Genomic DNA, 15,985 nt, shown 5'->3' with positions numbered 1-15,985 from the left:
CCATCCATCCATTTGTTTATCCATCCATCCCTATATATATATATCCATCCATCCATCCATCCTTCTATATATCTATCCATCCATCCATCCATATATCTGTTCATCCATCCGTCCGTCCATCAGTCCATCCATCCATTTGTTCATCCATCCATCCGTTTATATATCCATCCATCCATCCATCCATCCATCCATCCATCCATCCTTCTATATATCTATCTATCCATCCATCCATCCATCCATCCATATATCTGTATCTATCTATATCCATCTATATTTATCCATCCATCTCTATATCTCTTCATCTATCTGTCCATCTATCTATCTATCCCTCCATCATCCTATCTATCCCTCCATCGTCCTATCTATCCCTCCATCGTCCTATCTATCTATCTATCTATCTATCTATCTATCTATCTATCTATCTATCTATCTATCTATCCATCTATCTCTCCATCCATCCATGCATATCTATATCTGTATCTATCTCTATTAATCCGTCCATCCATATCTGTATCTATCTCTATCCATCTACAGTATATCTATCCATCCATCGTATGGCAAATAATTGTAATTGGCTAAGCTGGCATATTATTGCCCAATCTGAGAAAAATATAGGCAAAAATCAGTCTCGAAGAGCACAATATCAGTTCAACTGGCAGCAACCATACTGACATAAAAAGAGAGAAAAAACACTTCGGTTATTTGCAGTAATCTCATGAATCTGCTGATGAATCTGTCTGGCTGATATATCGGCTGATCGCTAGCAAAAATTACGGCAGCCAATGAAGTTTCTACTCTATAAATAAACCAAACACTCACAAATCCTGATTTAAAAAAAAATAAAATGAAGTAAGGTGACATCCATCCACAAATACAGGCCACTTTCACGCCAAAGAAGTTGAGCATAAAGGCCGGATCGATACGCACACGTCCCTCACGGGGAAAAGCTGCAGAACGTCAGCGGGCGCAGCCGAACCCCACGAGGTTCATCTCTCCTCTAATTCATCCCATTGGCTGCATTAGGCCGTGATGTATGGAGCCTGACGCGAGCGCCATGCCATACGGATTGTGTATGATGGTTTAATCACTCCCAGAGTGCTTCACAATGACACACTGAGAATACCTGCTAGACCCAGCTGAGCGAACGAGAGAGAGAGAGAGAAATGAAGGGAGCGGGAGAGACAAATGTATGATGGCAGGAGAGGAATTAGATAGTGAGAGAAAAGAGGGGAAGACAAAGGAGGAGAGAGAGAGAGATGTGAGGAAATCTGGGAGAACACGGGAAGCTCGTGGGGGGATGGGACGAGTCTCGGCTCTTTGTTTGGGCATGAAGGACAACAGACGCGGAAGAGACGGGCAAACATGCACAAAACATGCAGATCTCAGACACTTTAAGAGCATTACAGGAACCAGCCTGCAAAGGTAAACAATGTATGTGCAAATTTTAATATAATATGATGCAACATAATTATGGACGCACACGTTTTTTGCTGGGAAAATCATAAATACATATATTATATTATGGAATATAATGATGCACAATTATATAAATATATGTGCATTTTTTCTCTATATAGAGACTTTGATGTCTCTATGATACAACTAGGGTTAGAAAATGAATTAAGTTGGCCTTATTACGAAAAACCATATTTTTATGCATCCATGACGCTTGGTTCTTGAACACCAAAATGCGAAGCCGTCAATTTCAATGTCTTCACTGAATATACGAGTTCAACATCCACACAACTCGTATATTCTGATTCATGAGCGAATGAATCTTATGAATCGGTTCGTTTAAATGATTCACGAGTAATAAACGCTATTGATGATACAACTTTTTTTTAGGCTATCTTCAGTTGCTGATGATTCGATAACTAGTCAGAGATCATTCTTAGATGATCTCCAGTGAAGGGAAATTTGCTTCCATGACACATAAACCAACCAGAACCAATAAATGGAAACGAGCGAGTCAAGGGAGCGAATAAATCTGTGATAAATCAGCAATACAGACAAAACAAGACCCGATAAAAAGCAGAACTCGTAAACCACAAACTGAAACGGTTGCGCCAGCTGTAGGCTAATTCATTACGACGCTACATGCTAATCAAGACGCCGCTGGCTATTTAGCCCGCCATTGTCTTGAACTTGCTGGCTACACGGCTTTGTGTTTGGACAATGTGAAGGATTAGCGCTCGCTAGTGTAATTCTGTCAGCTGAGAGAAGTCGTGGCCTAATTTCCAGCCTCTCCGTCATACGTAACCTAGATGAAGAGGAGTCGCTTTCAGCACACAGGCCCCTGTGCCAAGATTAATTAAAACAATATTGAGCTTAGCGAATAAATTCTTCCACACACACACACACTGACTGACAGAGTCCCTCCCTCTCGGTCTGACCGGGCGTAATTTGGGCTTTCACTCCCAATCTCATCCCTGCTGTCAGCGCCTGTCTCGAGCGCATCCCATGATTCCCCTCTCGCAGACACACACATTCAGATTCAGACACACAGCAAACGCTCCAGCAATATGGGCTTTTCTAACAGCGCCACAATAATAATAATAAACCATTATGAAATATAATACAACATAAAATAACAACATGATATATAATGATTATTATTATTATTATTATTTCTATAAATTATTTGTGACTTTTTTTAACCAAGAGAAATAATATTATATCATCAAATTGATTATTATTCCAAGCAGAAATCATAACCATAATATAATATATTAAATAGCATTTTTATTTATTATTACTAAACTATTATCATTTTTTTTTACATACATGCTAAATGTATAATATATATTATAATTAGTTTAATATATTCATCCACCTATTTTGTATTGTAATTTGATGATTTATTATTATGATTAGTCAATATAATATAATACTTTAATATAATAAATCTCTTTAAAACAAAAAATCTGATTTTCATGAATTGATGACGCTTTGTTCATTAATATCTGCCCTGTTTTATAACGCTTCGTATCACACACACACTACTGAAGTCTGATTGGTGAGTGAATGACTGTATCATGTGCGCTCGAGCTGTACGGGGTTTTCTACGGGTAAAAGGGCCGACTGCCACTAGCAACACCAAACATAATTGCTAAAAAAATGAATAAAAGCGATCCGAGCCCTGCCTGATGCAAGCGAGCCTTTGTCCCTCAGCTCGCAGCGAAACACGGATGAAGGAAGAGACAGAGTGAAGGATGCTGGGAGGAGCGAGCGTATAAATCTGTGCTGTAATCTTCCTCTGGCACTCGCTGGCAGCTCCTCATCCTCAGACTACCTGACCGCCGGTGTCAGATTAAGTGTCCGGGATTTAATGAAATGGTCTTCGCATTATCGCGCCTGTCAGGGAGGAAGAGGAGGGGGAGCCTTCATAACGAAGGCCTCTCCAATTACGCCAGGGCTTAGAGGGCCTGACAGGCATAATGATTCATCTGAGAGAGAGAGAGACTCAGATCTCGCTCTCCTCCTCTTTGTAATGAACCTGGGCCCCTTCACCAGTTCTTCAGCTCTCTTAAGGGGCAGGAGCACACCTGGAACAACTGTTCAGCAATCGCTTCATAAACTGCAGTCTGAACACTGAAGCACTACGGGTTAAAGTCGACTTCAAACGCAATCGTTTCTTCCCTATTGTGACGTATATCCGAGTGAAACGCTTCTCAAACAAGAACAAATGTGGGCGGGGCTTGATTGTGTCTGTGAGGGATTTGCTATTGGCTGATCTCATGTGAGTGACAGGTGGCCCCGCCCACATCGTCAGAGAAGAGTCGAGATGCTGCAAGTGGAACTTATTCTGATTCGACATTATGAGGGACATGAATTTAAAAGAATAATGATTTGCACCGATAAATCATTTATAATAAACACAGCAATGTTCAAGTGTCAATTTTGATTTCATGCTGACCAACAAATATCACAAGCTTCCCCCTTACAGAAAAACCACACGAGTTTCACATGTGCAAAAACGCATGTGATCCCATGGACGTGTGATTTTGCATATGTGAAATGTAACATGTAAAATATGTGGAACTAATGTGCTTTGCACATGTTAAAGGTAATTGCACATGGGAAACACCCATGAGATTGTATGTGAAACCCAAGTAATTGCATGTGAAACCCATGTGATTGCATGTGAAACGTATGTGAAACCATGTGATTGCATGTGATACACATGTGATTCCATGTGAAACAAGTGATTGCATGTGAAACATATGTGATTACATGTGAAAACCATGTGATTGCACATGAAACATGTGATTGCATGTAAAACATATGTGATTGCATGTGAAAACCATGTGATTGCATGTGAAAACCATGTGATTGCATGTGAAAACCATGTGATTACATGTGAAACGTATGTGAAACCTATGTGATTGCATGTGATACACATGTGATTCCATGTGAAACATGTGATTGCATGTGAAACATATGTGATTACATGTGAAAACCATGTGATTGCATGTGAAACCCATGTGATTGCACATGAAACATGTGATTGCATGTGAAAACCATGTGATTGCATGTGAAAACCATGTGATTGCATGTGAAACCCATGTGATTACATGTGAAACGTATGTGAAACCTATGTGATTGCATGTGATACACATGTGATTCCATGTGAAACATGTGATTGCATGTGAAACATATGTGATTACATGTGAAAACCATGTGATTGCATGTGAAACCCATGTGATTGCACATGAAACATGTGATTGCATGTAAAACATATGTGATTGCATGTGAAAACCATGTGATTGCATGTGAAACCCATGTGATTACATGTGAACCCATGTGATTGCATGTGAAACCCATGTGATTGCACATGAAACATGTGATTGCATGTAAAACATATGTGATTGCATGTGAAACCCATGTATGTTCCCAAATTCATGTGATTTTTCTGTAAGTTAACTTTAATAAAATATAACATATACACAACACACACACAAATATAAATAATAATAATAAAATGAACAACCAGACTTATTTTATGGTAATTGTAATGTAACGGTTTTCTTCCCATCTATTCTCAGGGTATCACTGTTTTCAAATTGATCCTATATATTACATAAAGTGAAGGTCCAGTGCTTGCCGTTTCACATCAGTCAAGAGTGTGAAAATATCAGTAAACCACACCAGAATAATCTGGGATACACAATACATATTGCAAACTGCATTTCCCTTAATACAGTGGGACGCGACATCACAAGTGTGTGGGACTCGTGTTGGTTGCGAGGCCCTATCCAGGGGCCACTCGTTAAACAGCCGACTTCCCTTTAGTGACACAAAGGGCCTCTCGTCCTCCATGAGCCTCGCGAACGCCCGCTAATCTTACAACCCCGCAAATCCCCTGCAGTCGCACCGTCAGCTCGGAAACAAAAGCATCAGCCCTCGAAAAAAAAACCTTCAAACGGCTCTTTGCCTGAACGCAGGGAGATATGAAAGCACACGAGGCTGCATCAAATACACAGTAAAAACAGTGAAATATAATTAGAATGTAAAACAACTGTTCTATATGTGAATATATAGTAAAATGTAATTTATTCCTGTGATCAAAGCTGAGTTTATCATTACTCCAGTCTTCAGTGTCACATGATCCTTCAGAAATCACTCTAATATGATGCTCAAGAAACATTTATGTTGAAAACAATCTTTTGTAACAAATCTTTTGATCAATTTAACGCGTCCCTGACCCACTAAATGGTAGTGTAAAAATGCTTTTAACTATGGAAGCTTGTTTCCGCCACAGAATAAAAAATAAAAGAGGTAATGGCGACTTATCTCACACAATAATGACTTCTCAAGAGATATAAAGTCGCGCTTATCTTTTAAAATGTTTTATTCCGAGGCGCAAACAAGCTTCCGTATGTAACAGTGGCTGTAGTAGTTTCCACTAATACTGAGAAAAAAGCATTTGTGCGTTCGGCCACACTTAATCACGTAAGCTCGACTAGCGTCCTAGCATACGTCGTCTCATGGAGTGGCCCGAGCGCGTTCTCTGCTTTGAGCTCGGGCACCCGGGGACCTGAACGCCAGCCATCGTGCCCACATCCGCCCAGTGCCAACGCAAAATTGATGAAACATCACAGGATTTAAGAATTGGCAGGCTAGCGCGATGTGGCGAGCCAGTCACAATTAAAATGATTACACGTCCTCCCAATTTCCACCACTTTCATTCCAATAGTGCTGATGGCAGGAGATTGAGATGGAAAGGCGGAAAAAGCATGATATATCCCTCGTATATAATACGCTAGGTGGATTGAATGGCAGTAAAACAACATTTGTTGTTGGCTCCGTGCGTTTTGATCCAGTTACAGTAATTGAAGCAATAGAAGCAGGACGCAGCACTTCGGAAACGGGCTAAAGTGCGCCGCCGGTTGCTAGTGCTCGGGTCTGCTTGTGTGCTTACCACACTATATTTTAGACGGAAACACCCGAGAGGGTTTTAAGTGGGAAAAGAATATGCAATATTGATCAAGAGCAAAAGCTACGAATATGCAATCTGGCATCTGCAGTCTCCTCTAAATGGCCGTCCTCAGAGACGCAGGTGGATTTTAAACAGAGATCCGCACAGACGCTGAGTGCAGGGAAGACGGACGCTAAACACACGCCTAGAAACTCACACAGACCCACATGCATTCGAGTCTCAATGTCTAGTCCTTCTTTAGTGTGTAATGTTGCTGAAAAAGTTTCCGAACTCCTGAAACGCCTCCATCTTGAGTTTCTTCCGGGAACGAACACGTCACAATATTCCTCATTATGATAATTAATATGCAGAATAAAGGGGCGGGGCCTGGTTGAGCTAGTTAGTAGTGTGTTAAACTGGCGGTTATGGTGAGGGGCGGGACATTTCCCAAACACACTCGACCAATCACAACACACTGCTCCAGGCGACCAATCAGAGCACAGTGTGCTTTTCAGAAGGAGAGACAGGAAGTAAACGGAGCGTTACTGACAGACTGGGAAGAGAGGAGCCGCAACAATGGAGAATATGAGGAGAATAATCAACAATCGAGTTGGAAAACCTGTTCTAGTAGAGCCTGAAAACAACTAGCCAATCCTTTTATCCCTTAAAACTCACTTCTGTTCCAAGTTTTTCCAATTTCTTTACGGCTTGAATGTAACTCGACACCAATGCCTCATTTAGTAAACGCGGTTCTATAAATATGCAAATGAGCCCCGCCTCCACTCAGAGATCCATGGTTGACGATCACACGTTGATCTGATTGGTTACAAGGTCTGTCTTTAAGGAGGAAATACTCAGCAATGCTGTCGACTCATGAATTTACACATGGTTTGTCTTAAAGCGTATTAAAAACACCACATAGACACATAAACAACATTAAACGCTGGATTGTCACCACAGGGGGACTTTAATGACACTGCACTGTAAACACGGTCTGTATGGAAGAAAGACAGTGTTGTCCTCACCTAACTCGTCCCACAGCTGCCGGTATTTGTCGGTCATGGTGGTTCCCTGCTGCCGCCACAGAGCCAGCCGCGGGTCGGCCATGAACTGCTCTGTGATCAGCGTTAGCATGCGAGCGCCGTTCGAGTCCCGCATCTTCAGCATCTCCCGTACCTGAAGCACACGGAAGATTTAAACACAATGAGAACAATGCTGAACCTGAAACTGCATCCAAAATGTCATTGTTAATCCGTTTTTGTTTTAAAAAGTCACTGTGGAGTCTCTTCTGCTCACCAAAAACGGCATTTATATAAATAAAAAATACAGTAAAAACTGTGAGATATTAGTACAATGTTAAAACAGCGGTTTTCTGTGTGAATATAAAGTATTCCTGAATTTTCAGCATCATTACTCCAGTCTTCAGTGTCACATGATCCTTCAGAAATCACTCTAATATGAGGATCAATCGAGCTCCTTCATATTTGAGGAAACTGTGACAAATTTGATGAATTGAAACAGCATTAAAACATTATAAATGCCATTTTTTGGTCAATTTAATGCATCTTTGCTTAAAAAAGTTTTTTTTTTTCAACTGACCCCAGACTTACAAAAAAAAAGCAAGTGTAGCTCCACCCACAGTGAAATCTCATTGGTTCCACTCAACATGAATTGATTTTGTAGCTTTTTACAGTATTTTGCTTTAAAATAGAACAATATTTTGCATCATGAGGAGTAGTTCACTTTTAAAAAATCTTTTGCTGATAATTTACTCACCCCCATGTCATCCAAGATGTCCATGTCTTTCTTTCTTCAGTCGAAAAGAAATTAAGGTTTTTGATGAAAACATTCCAGGATTTTCTCCATATAATGGACTTCAATGGGGACCAAACGGTGCAAGGTCGAAATGAGAGTTTCAGTGCAAACTACAAACTGTTCAAAGGGCTTTAAACGACACCAGACGATGAATAAGAGTCATACCTAGGACCCTTCGAGTCATGACTCGAAAAAAGATTTGAACAGGAGAGTCACGAACGCGCATCACAGAACAGAGCAAGGCGAGCATTTGAGCTTATAAAACTTAATCTTTATTTATTTTTAAAAAAAGGCCGATCATTTCGCTAGATAAGACCCTTATTCATCGTCTGGTCTCGTTTAAAGCCCTTTGAAGCCGCGCTGAAACTCATTTATACCTTGAACTGTTTGGACCCCATTGAAGTCCATTATATGGAGAAAATCCTGGAATGTTTTAATCAAAAACCTTCATTTCTTTTCCACTGAAGAAAGAAAGACATGGACATCTTGGATGACATGGGGGCGAGTAAATTATCAGCACATTTTTTTTTAAAGTGAACTACTCCTTTAATGTAAGAGATCAACCGGACAGAATGGGTAGAATGGGTTTATCCTAGCAGGCTGAAACTAGTTCATCACATAAAATGCTAATGCGTTGATGTGGAAAAGGGAAGATCATCCCAAGCAAGTCCTCATATTAAAGTGGAGCGTCACCCCACCTTTGAAAACAGGAGATTGAGCTGTTTTCCCGAGCCGTGGTATCCACCCTGGGAGAGGAAGAGTTTGACCTGCTCCTGGACCTGCTCCTCGTCCAGATGCCAGCAGTTCTCGTCGTCCACGCTGGCCCCCGCTGTGGGGTCCGGGGCCCCTGAGGCACAAATACACACGTCTTTCAGGTTAAAACTGATTATCAAACTTACTAAAACCCCATAAAATGAGAATGAAAATTCAAAGCCAGAGAATCTATCAGCCTAAAATCTTCAACACAACTAATGCAATTAATACAGCCTTTAAGGGGTCCGATTATTCATCTCTCCCTCTTTAGTGTGTAATGTTGCTGTTTGAGCACGAACAGCATCTCTATATCAGTGTCGGTGTTTCTGAACTCCTGAAACGCCTCCATTGTAGTCTTGAGTTTCTTCCGGGAACGAACGCATCACAATATTCCTCATTATAATAATTAATATGCAGAATAAAGGGGCGGGGCCTGGTTGAGTTAGTTTGTAGTGTGTTAAACTGGCGGGACATTTCCCAAACACACTCGACGGATCACAACACACTGATCCAGACGACCAATCAGAGCACAGTGTGCTTTCAGAAGGAGAGACAGGAAGTAAACAGAGCGTTACTGACAGACTGGGAAGAGAGGAGCCGCAACAATGGAGAATATGAGGAGAATAATCAACATTCAAGCAGGAAAACCTGTTCTAGTAGAGCCTGAAAACAACATGACTTTTTAAAAAGGTTGTGTTTAATGCAATGCAGAAGCTGGTCTAAAAATCGCACACATGCAGGGAAAGAAAAGCCCCGAAACCCAAACAACGGCTGAAGTCGACAATGCAGAGGGTCTATAGTAAAGATTTATTAGACGCCACATCAAACCAACTTCCTGCATTCCAGCCGTGACCTCACACTGATGAAAGCACTTCCTTTTACTCTCGTCTGCAATGTGCTGTTCGCTGAAGTTTTTTCCCCCTATAATTGGCACATCCGCTTTAGATTTCCCCTTCCCGACAAAAGTGAAATATAATATGACCATTGTGCCTAATGCCGAAACGATAAGAGACTATAAGAGTCTTTCTTTCCCTTTAGACTGATGTCATCAGGCTCTGGGACCGACCGACGCATACATCAGAAACTGTGCTAATGCTAATGTGCACGAACTTTACAAAAATCTGCCAAACTCAGTTTTAAACAGGTCCTGTTATTAAAAAATAGGATTTTGTTTACCATTTTCCCACAAAAAAAGTTTGATTTACCCAGAGAATTAAATATTTAAATCAGGATGCAAAAACAACTCAAAGACAATTTCTTCATGGCTGTGATCCCACTATTTCAAGCTAAGCGTTAGTTCACCCAAAAATGTAAACTCTGTCAGTAATTACTCACCCTCATGTTGTTCCAACCCTGCAAGACTTTCGTTCATCTTCGAAATACAAATGAAGATATTTCTGATTAAATCTGAGAGCTGGATCACTTCTCCATAGGCTTCTATGGGATCAAAACTTGGGAGGCCGAAACTTGCCTCAGTACGGCAAGCCGGATTAACATTAAACACCTTAAGTGTCACCATCTTAATAGTGTCTATTAAACGGGTTCTAGTATCTATTGAATAGATACTATAAGCTAATTATTAAGCACTAGTATCTCATTAATAAGCACTAGTATCTAATAAATAAGCACTAGTATCTAATGAAAAAACACTAGTATCTAATAAATAAGCACTAATATCTAATAAATAACCACTAATATCTAATGAATAAGCAATAGTATCTAATGAATAAGCACTAATATCTAATAAATAAGCACTAATATCTAATGAATAAGCACTAATATCTAATAAATAAGCACTAATATCTAATGAATGAGCACTAATATCTATTGAATAAGCACTAATATCTATTGAATAAGCACTAATGTCTAATAAATAAGCACTAATATCTAATGAATAAGCACTAATACCTAATGAATAAGCACTAGTATCTAATGAATAAGCACTAATATCTATTGAATAAGCACTAATATCTAATAAATAAGCACTAATATCTAATGAATAAGCACTAGTATCTAATGAATAAGCACTAATATCTAATAAATAAGCACTAATATCTAGTGAATAAGCACTAATCTATTGAATAAGCACTAATATCTAATAAATAAGCACTAGTATCTAATGAATAAGCACTAATATCTAATGAATAAGCACTAGTATCTAATAAATAAGCACTAATATCTAATGAATAAGCACTAGTATCTAATGAATAACACTATAGCACTAATATCTAATAAATAAGCACTAATATCTAATGAATGAGCACAAATATCTAATAAATAAGCACTAATATCTACTGAATAAGCACTAGTATCTAATGAATAACACTATAGCACTAATATCTAATAAATAAGTACTCTCATTAATAAGCACTAATATCTAATAAATAAGCACTAATATCTAATGAATAAGCACTAATATCTAATGAATAAGCACTAGGAGGTAATGAATACGTACTAGTACTTAATAGAATAGATACTTGTATTTAAAAGAATAAGTACTAGTAGCATAAAAATAGAGTAGGTTCAAATGATTGAATGTTAAAACGGCTTGCCATAGCTGCAGTTCTGTGTACAACAGCATGAAGGCTCACTATTGGCCGACGCTGGTCATGTGATGCGTGAGCTGACGTGGTGACGAACACAGACGTAATTACTGACAGCACTTTGATTTTGGGGATAACTAACCCTTCAACACACTACCGACTATATTTACAAGTAACATATGGAAAAATGGCTAATCAAATGTCAGCAACATAGAGGAATCAGCAAAAACAGCTCGTTTAATTCTAGGAATCAGACAGAGGATGCAAAATTTAAATAAAGAAATAAAGAAAATGCCCGTAGAACCACCCGTATACAACAAATACATATACCCGTATACATATACGCTACAAATACAGAATATAGCCCCTCTGCACTTGAAATAATTAGGCTTTACTTTGATTGAAAACAATTCGATCAAACAGAAATGGTGAGAGTGTAGGGATGTGAAGCAGCAGAACCGGGTCTCACCGTGGACTTGGTTGATCTCCGAGTTCTGCGAGAGGATCTCGTCGGCCAGCTTCTGTGCCGTGGGCAGGACCTCGGTGTGGTGGACGGTGATGAGATACTGCACGAACTTCTGTAACTGGTCCCTGTTCATCTGGAAGAGAGTCTCTGAGATGGGCAGGTGAAGTTTGACCTGCTCGGGCCTCCGTACGCGGTACAGGGAGAGCGCCACCACGTGTGCGCAGTAGAAGATGTCCTTGTTCCCGCATCCACACGTCACAGAGGTGATCTTGCAGCGGTCGAAGCTAATGGCGACGCTACACACCATCTCGGGCTCGGACGACGTGGCCGGTTCTGTTACGGTGCCGCTGAGATGGAAACCTGAGACACAGAGAAGGAAAGGGTTCATTTATGCTGGATTGGGTGATAATGCATCCATCAAACTCTAGACACATGTTCAGTTTGCATTGACTGTGTGTGATGTAGATGTTTCGACGGAGCGCACCGCTTTCTCTTTAACAGATGAGCAAAAATACAACAAACGTACAATGTTTTCTGACTGTGTGTATAATTATTTAAATTATATATATATATATATATATATATATAATTTAAATTTTATAAATAATATATATAAAATAATTATTTAATATATAAATAAATAAACACACACACACACACATATATATACACACACACACACACACATATATACAAGTTTATATTTATACAGTATATTGAATAATTATTTCATTTATATTATTGATTTAAATAATTATTTAATATATATTATTTATATAATTGAAATTATAAATATATATATATATATATATATATATATATTTAAATAAATAAATACAATTTTGTATTCATATATATATATATATATATATATATATAATTTTGTTTATTTATTTAAATAATTATTTATTTATATATATATATATATATATATTTTTTTTTTTATTTAAATAATTATTTAATATATATATATATATATATATATATAATTTATTTAAATAATTATTTAATATATATTGTATATAAATAAAATATTAAAATAATAAAATATATTATATCAAATTTTATTTATTTATTTAAATAATTATATATATGTAATTGAAATAATTATTTAATATATATTATTTATATATATATATATATGTGTATGTATATATATAGAAATGAAATTAATATAAAAATATAATATACATTAAAATAAACAAAACAACAAACAAAGCAAAACAAAACAAAACAAAACCACTCGCATTAAAAGTACAATGAAATCCTGAAAAGTGATACAGGGAGTGTAAAGAAGGAGAGCGGATGAGGAAGTCTCAGTCTACTGTTGGTGAACAACAGATGTCTATGTACGTGTGTGTGTGTGTGTGTCTGCCCTGTGCCACTACAAAGGTAGGACTGAATAATACAGATGCTCATTTGAATATTAATTTAAGCGCCATTGCTGCCGATCCAGAAGAGGCGGAGAATCGTCCATTAGGAAGTAAAGCAGATATTAATGAGTGTGTATTAATAATCCCAGCCGCCCAACGCTTAGAGAGTTCATGAGCCGTGAATGGCTGACTTCACTTCCTGTTTGGGCCGGTTCCAATAGTTCAGCACTTAAAGCACTGCTCACTTCATTGGTGTCTTTGTTCTATTGTTCTCTTTTGTCCAACTGCTTGTATTTTTGTGGATTATAAAAAAAAAAAATTGTTTAAATAAATAAATGAGTAATAATGGTTTTCATTTGTCCAACTGCTTGTATTTTTGTGGATTATAAAAAAAAATTAAAACGATGAACTGAATAAAAATAAATTAAATATATCAATAATATTATTTTTTAATTTGTCCAACTCTTCGTATTTTGTGGATTATAAAAAAATAACTGAAAAATAAAAAAAATGTAGATAAAAACAAAAGTAACTAAATAAAACAAATTAATTTAATATATAAACAACGGTTTTCAAGTGTATTATTAAAAAAAAAAATCTAAATCATGAAAATAAATAAGAACAAAAACTAAATAAAATAAAACTGGAGTTAATATATTAAAAATAACTGTTTTCATTTGTCCTACTGCTTGCAATCATTATAAAACTAAACATTATAAACATTTAATATTAAATATATTTAATATAAATAATAAATATATTTAAAAATACTTTGTGGTGTCAGTTTGACAATACTAGTATATCCTTCCTGCCTAGCACACACACACGCACACTTTATGGTGTGTGTGGTTCTTGTCTAACGGGTGTAAACACACTCTCTCCCTGTAACGGTGGGACCGGCCCACTATTGCTACAAGAGAAAAAGGATGAATGTTCAAGTTTCACTTCCTTTCTCAATGTGCTGACCCAGCAGAGTCCACCTATACGCCTCTTCCACAACGCTAAATATATTCCCTCACTTGAGAAAAGCGTTCGCTTGTGGGATGTGGAGAAAGACGACGCCACGAGCGATTTCCAACCAGTGTGAAGAAACCTTTACCAGCGCAGAGGAACTGGTGCAAATCCATGTCTTCAGCAACAACACTTACATAAGACGCGCTTTATCCTCCGTCTGCACTGCTCATGTGCAGGTGTGTGTGTGTGTGTGGAAACAGAAGATGTGCCGCGTCATTAACACTCAACAGCCCTTTCAAGACAGTCCGACTCGACCTGTGTCTAGACTGCTTTTATTTGATCAAACTTTTATTGTTGTTTTGATATCATTTTAACATATACAATGAAGAAGACAAACAATCAGCTCTTCCAACAGTCAGCAAAAATCTAAATAACATTTTTTTTAATTATATATATATATATATATACACACATTTTTATATTATATATATATATATTATAATATATTATATAAAATATAAATAAAATAATATTAATAATATTTAAAAATATATTTTATATATATATATATATATATATATATGTGTGTGTTTTATTTATAATATATTATATAAAATATGTATATATTATCATTTTAGAAAAAAATATTATTTAGATTATTGCTCACTGTTGAAAGAGCTTATATATATATATATATATATATATATATATATATATAGTAACAATTTACAATAAGGTCCATTAGTTAACATGAACTAAGAATGAACAATACTTCTACAGTAAGTATTACTTTCAACATTTACCAATACATTATTAAAATCAAATGATGTATTAGTGAACATTAGTTAATGCAGTGTGAACTAACATGAACAAACAATGAATTATTAATTTATTAATTAACATTAAAAAAGATTAATTAATACTGTAACCAATGTTTTGCTCATTATTAGTTCATGTTAACTAATGAAACTTATAGTAAAGTGTTATCATAAAAATGATTAAAACTGGTCAGTTACACTGAGTGAATAACAGAGATACAGAAAACAAATATTTGAGATAAAATATGCATAAGATTATACAAGTACAGATTATGGACAATAAATGTATCGATACAAAAGTCTTGACATTCACAACAGTTTGAACTACATCCCAATAGGGAACCGTAAATACAACTGTAAATATATGAAGAATAAAGTGCGTCTAGACTTGTTAAAGGGGATTCCTCGACGCAAACACCATCATCCATCTCAGGAAACAACTCTATTCATTTCTATTTTAACAAAAGCAGCGATGTTTCGCAGATCACGCCGCAAATCAACTAATTATCCGGGCGGTCTCCAGGTGGCCACTTCCAGCGCGGTGTTCATTCACACACACACGACGAGTGCAGCGAGCTTCATAAGCAAAATTATTTTTTTCTCAAACGCTCCCCGAGGACGGGGAAGGTAATAATGAAAGTAAGCGCAAATTTGGAAGACAATATAAACAAACGCAGGAGAGATTCTGCTATTCATCACGACCCAAGTGAATCTAGAGCACACACACACACACACACAACACCAGTCGGGGTCACATGACCTCCTTCATACACAAGCATCATACTTCACATATTTCTTTATATAAACAATATTATCAAATATAGCGATAGATGGATAGAGTGATA

At 37.2% G+C, this 15,985-nt stretch overlaps 1 protein-coding gene across 1 annotated transcript in view; it reads right to left on the bottom strand.

Annotated features, from left to right (window-relative positions):
* Positions 1–15,985, bottom strand: part of zswim6 (zinc finger, SWIM-type containing 6) — a 104,695-nt gene that overhangs the window by 35,363 nt on the left and 53,347 nt on the right. Inside the window, exons 2-4 of the mRNA XM_039676245.2 lie at positions 11,999–12,355; positions 8,932–9,080; positions 7,444–7,594 (exon numbers count right to left, since the gene is read on the bottom strand). Coding sequence (XP_039532179.2) covers positions 7,444–7,594; positions 8,932–9,080; positions 11,999–12,355 — 657 coding nt within the window. The remainder of the gene's footprint in view (positions 1–7,443; positions 7,595–8,931; positions 9,081–11,998; positions 12,356–15,985) is intronic.

Source organism: Pimephales promelas, chromosome 23 (assembly GCF_988280905.1).
Source record: "Pimephales promelas chromosome 23, fPimPro1.hap1.1, whole genome shotgun sequence".
Classification (NCBI taxonomy): Eukaryota; Metazoa; Chordata; class Actinopteri; order Cypriniformes; family Leuciscidae; genus Pimephales; species Pimephales promelas.
Note: the sequence above shows the minus strand (reverse complement) of the source record. Positions and strands in the feature narration are given on the sequence as shown.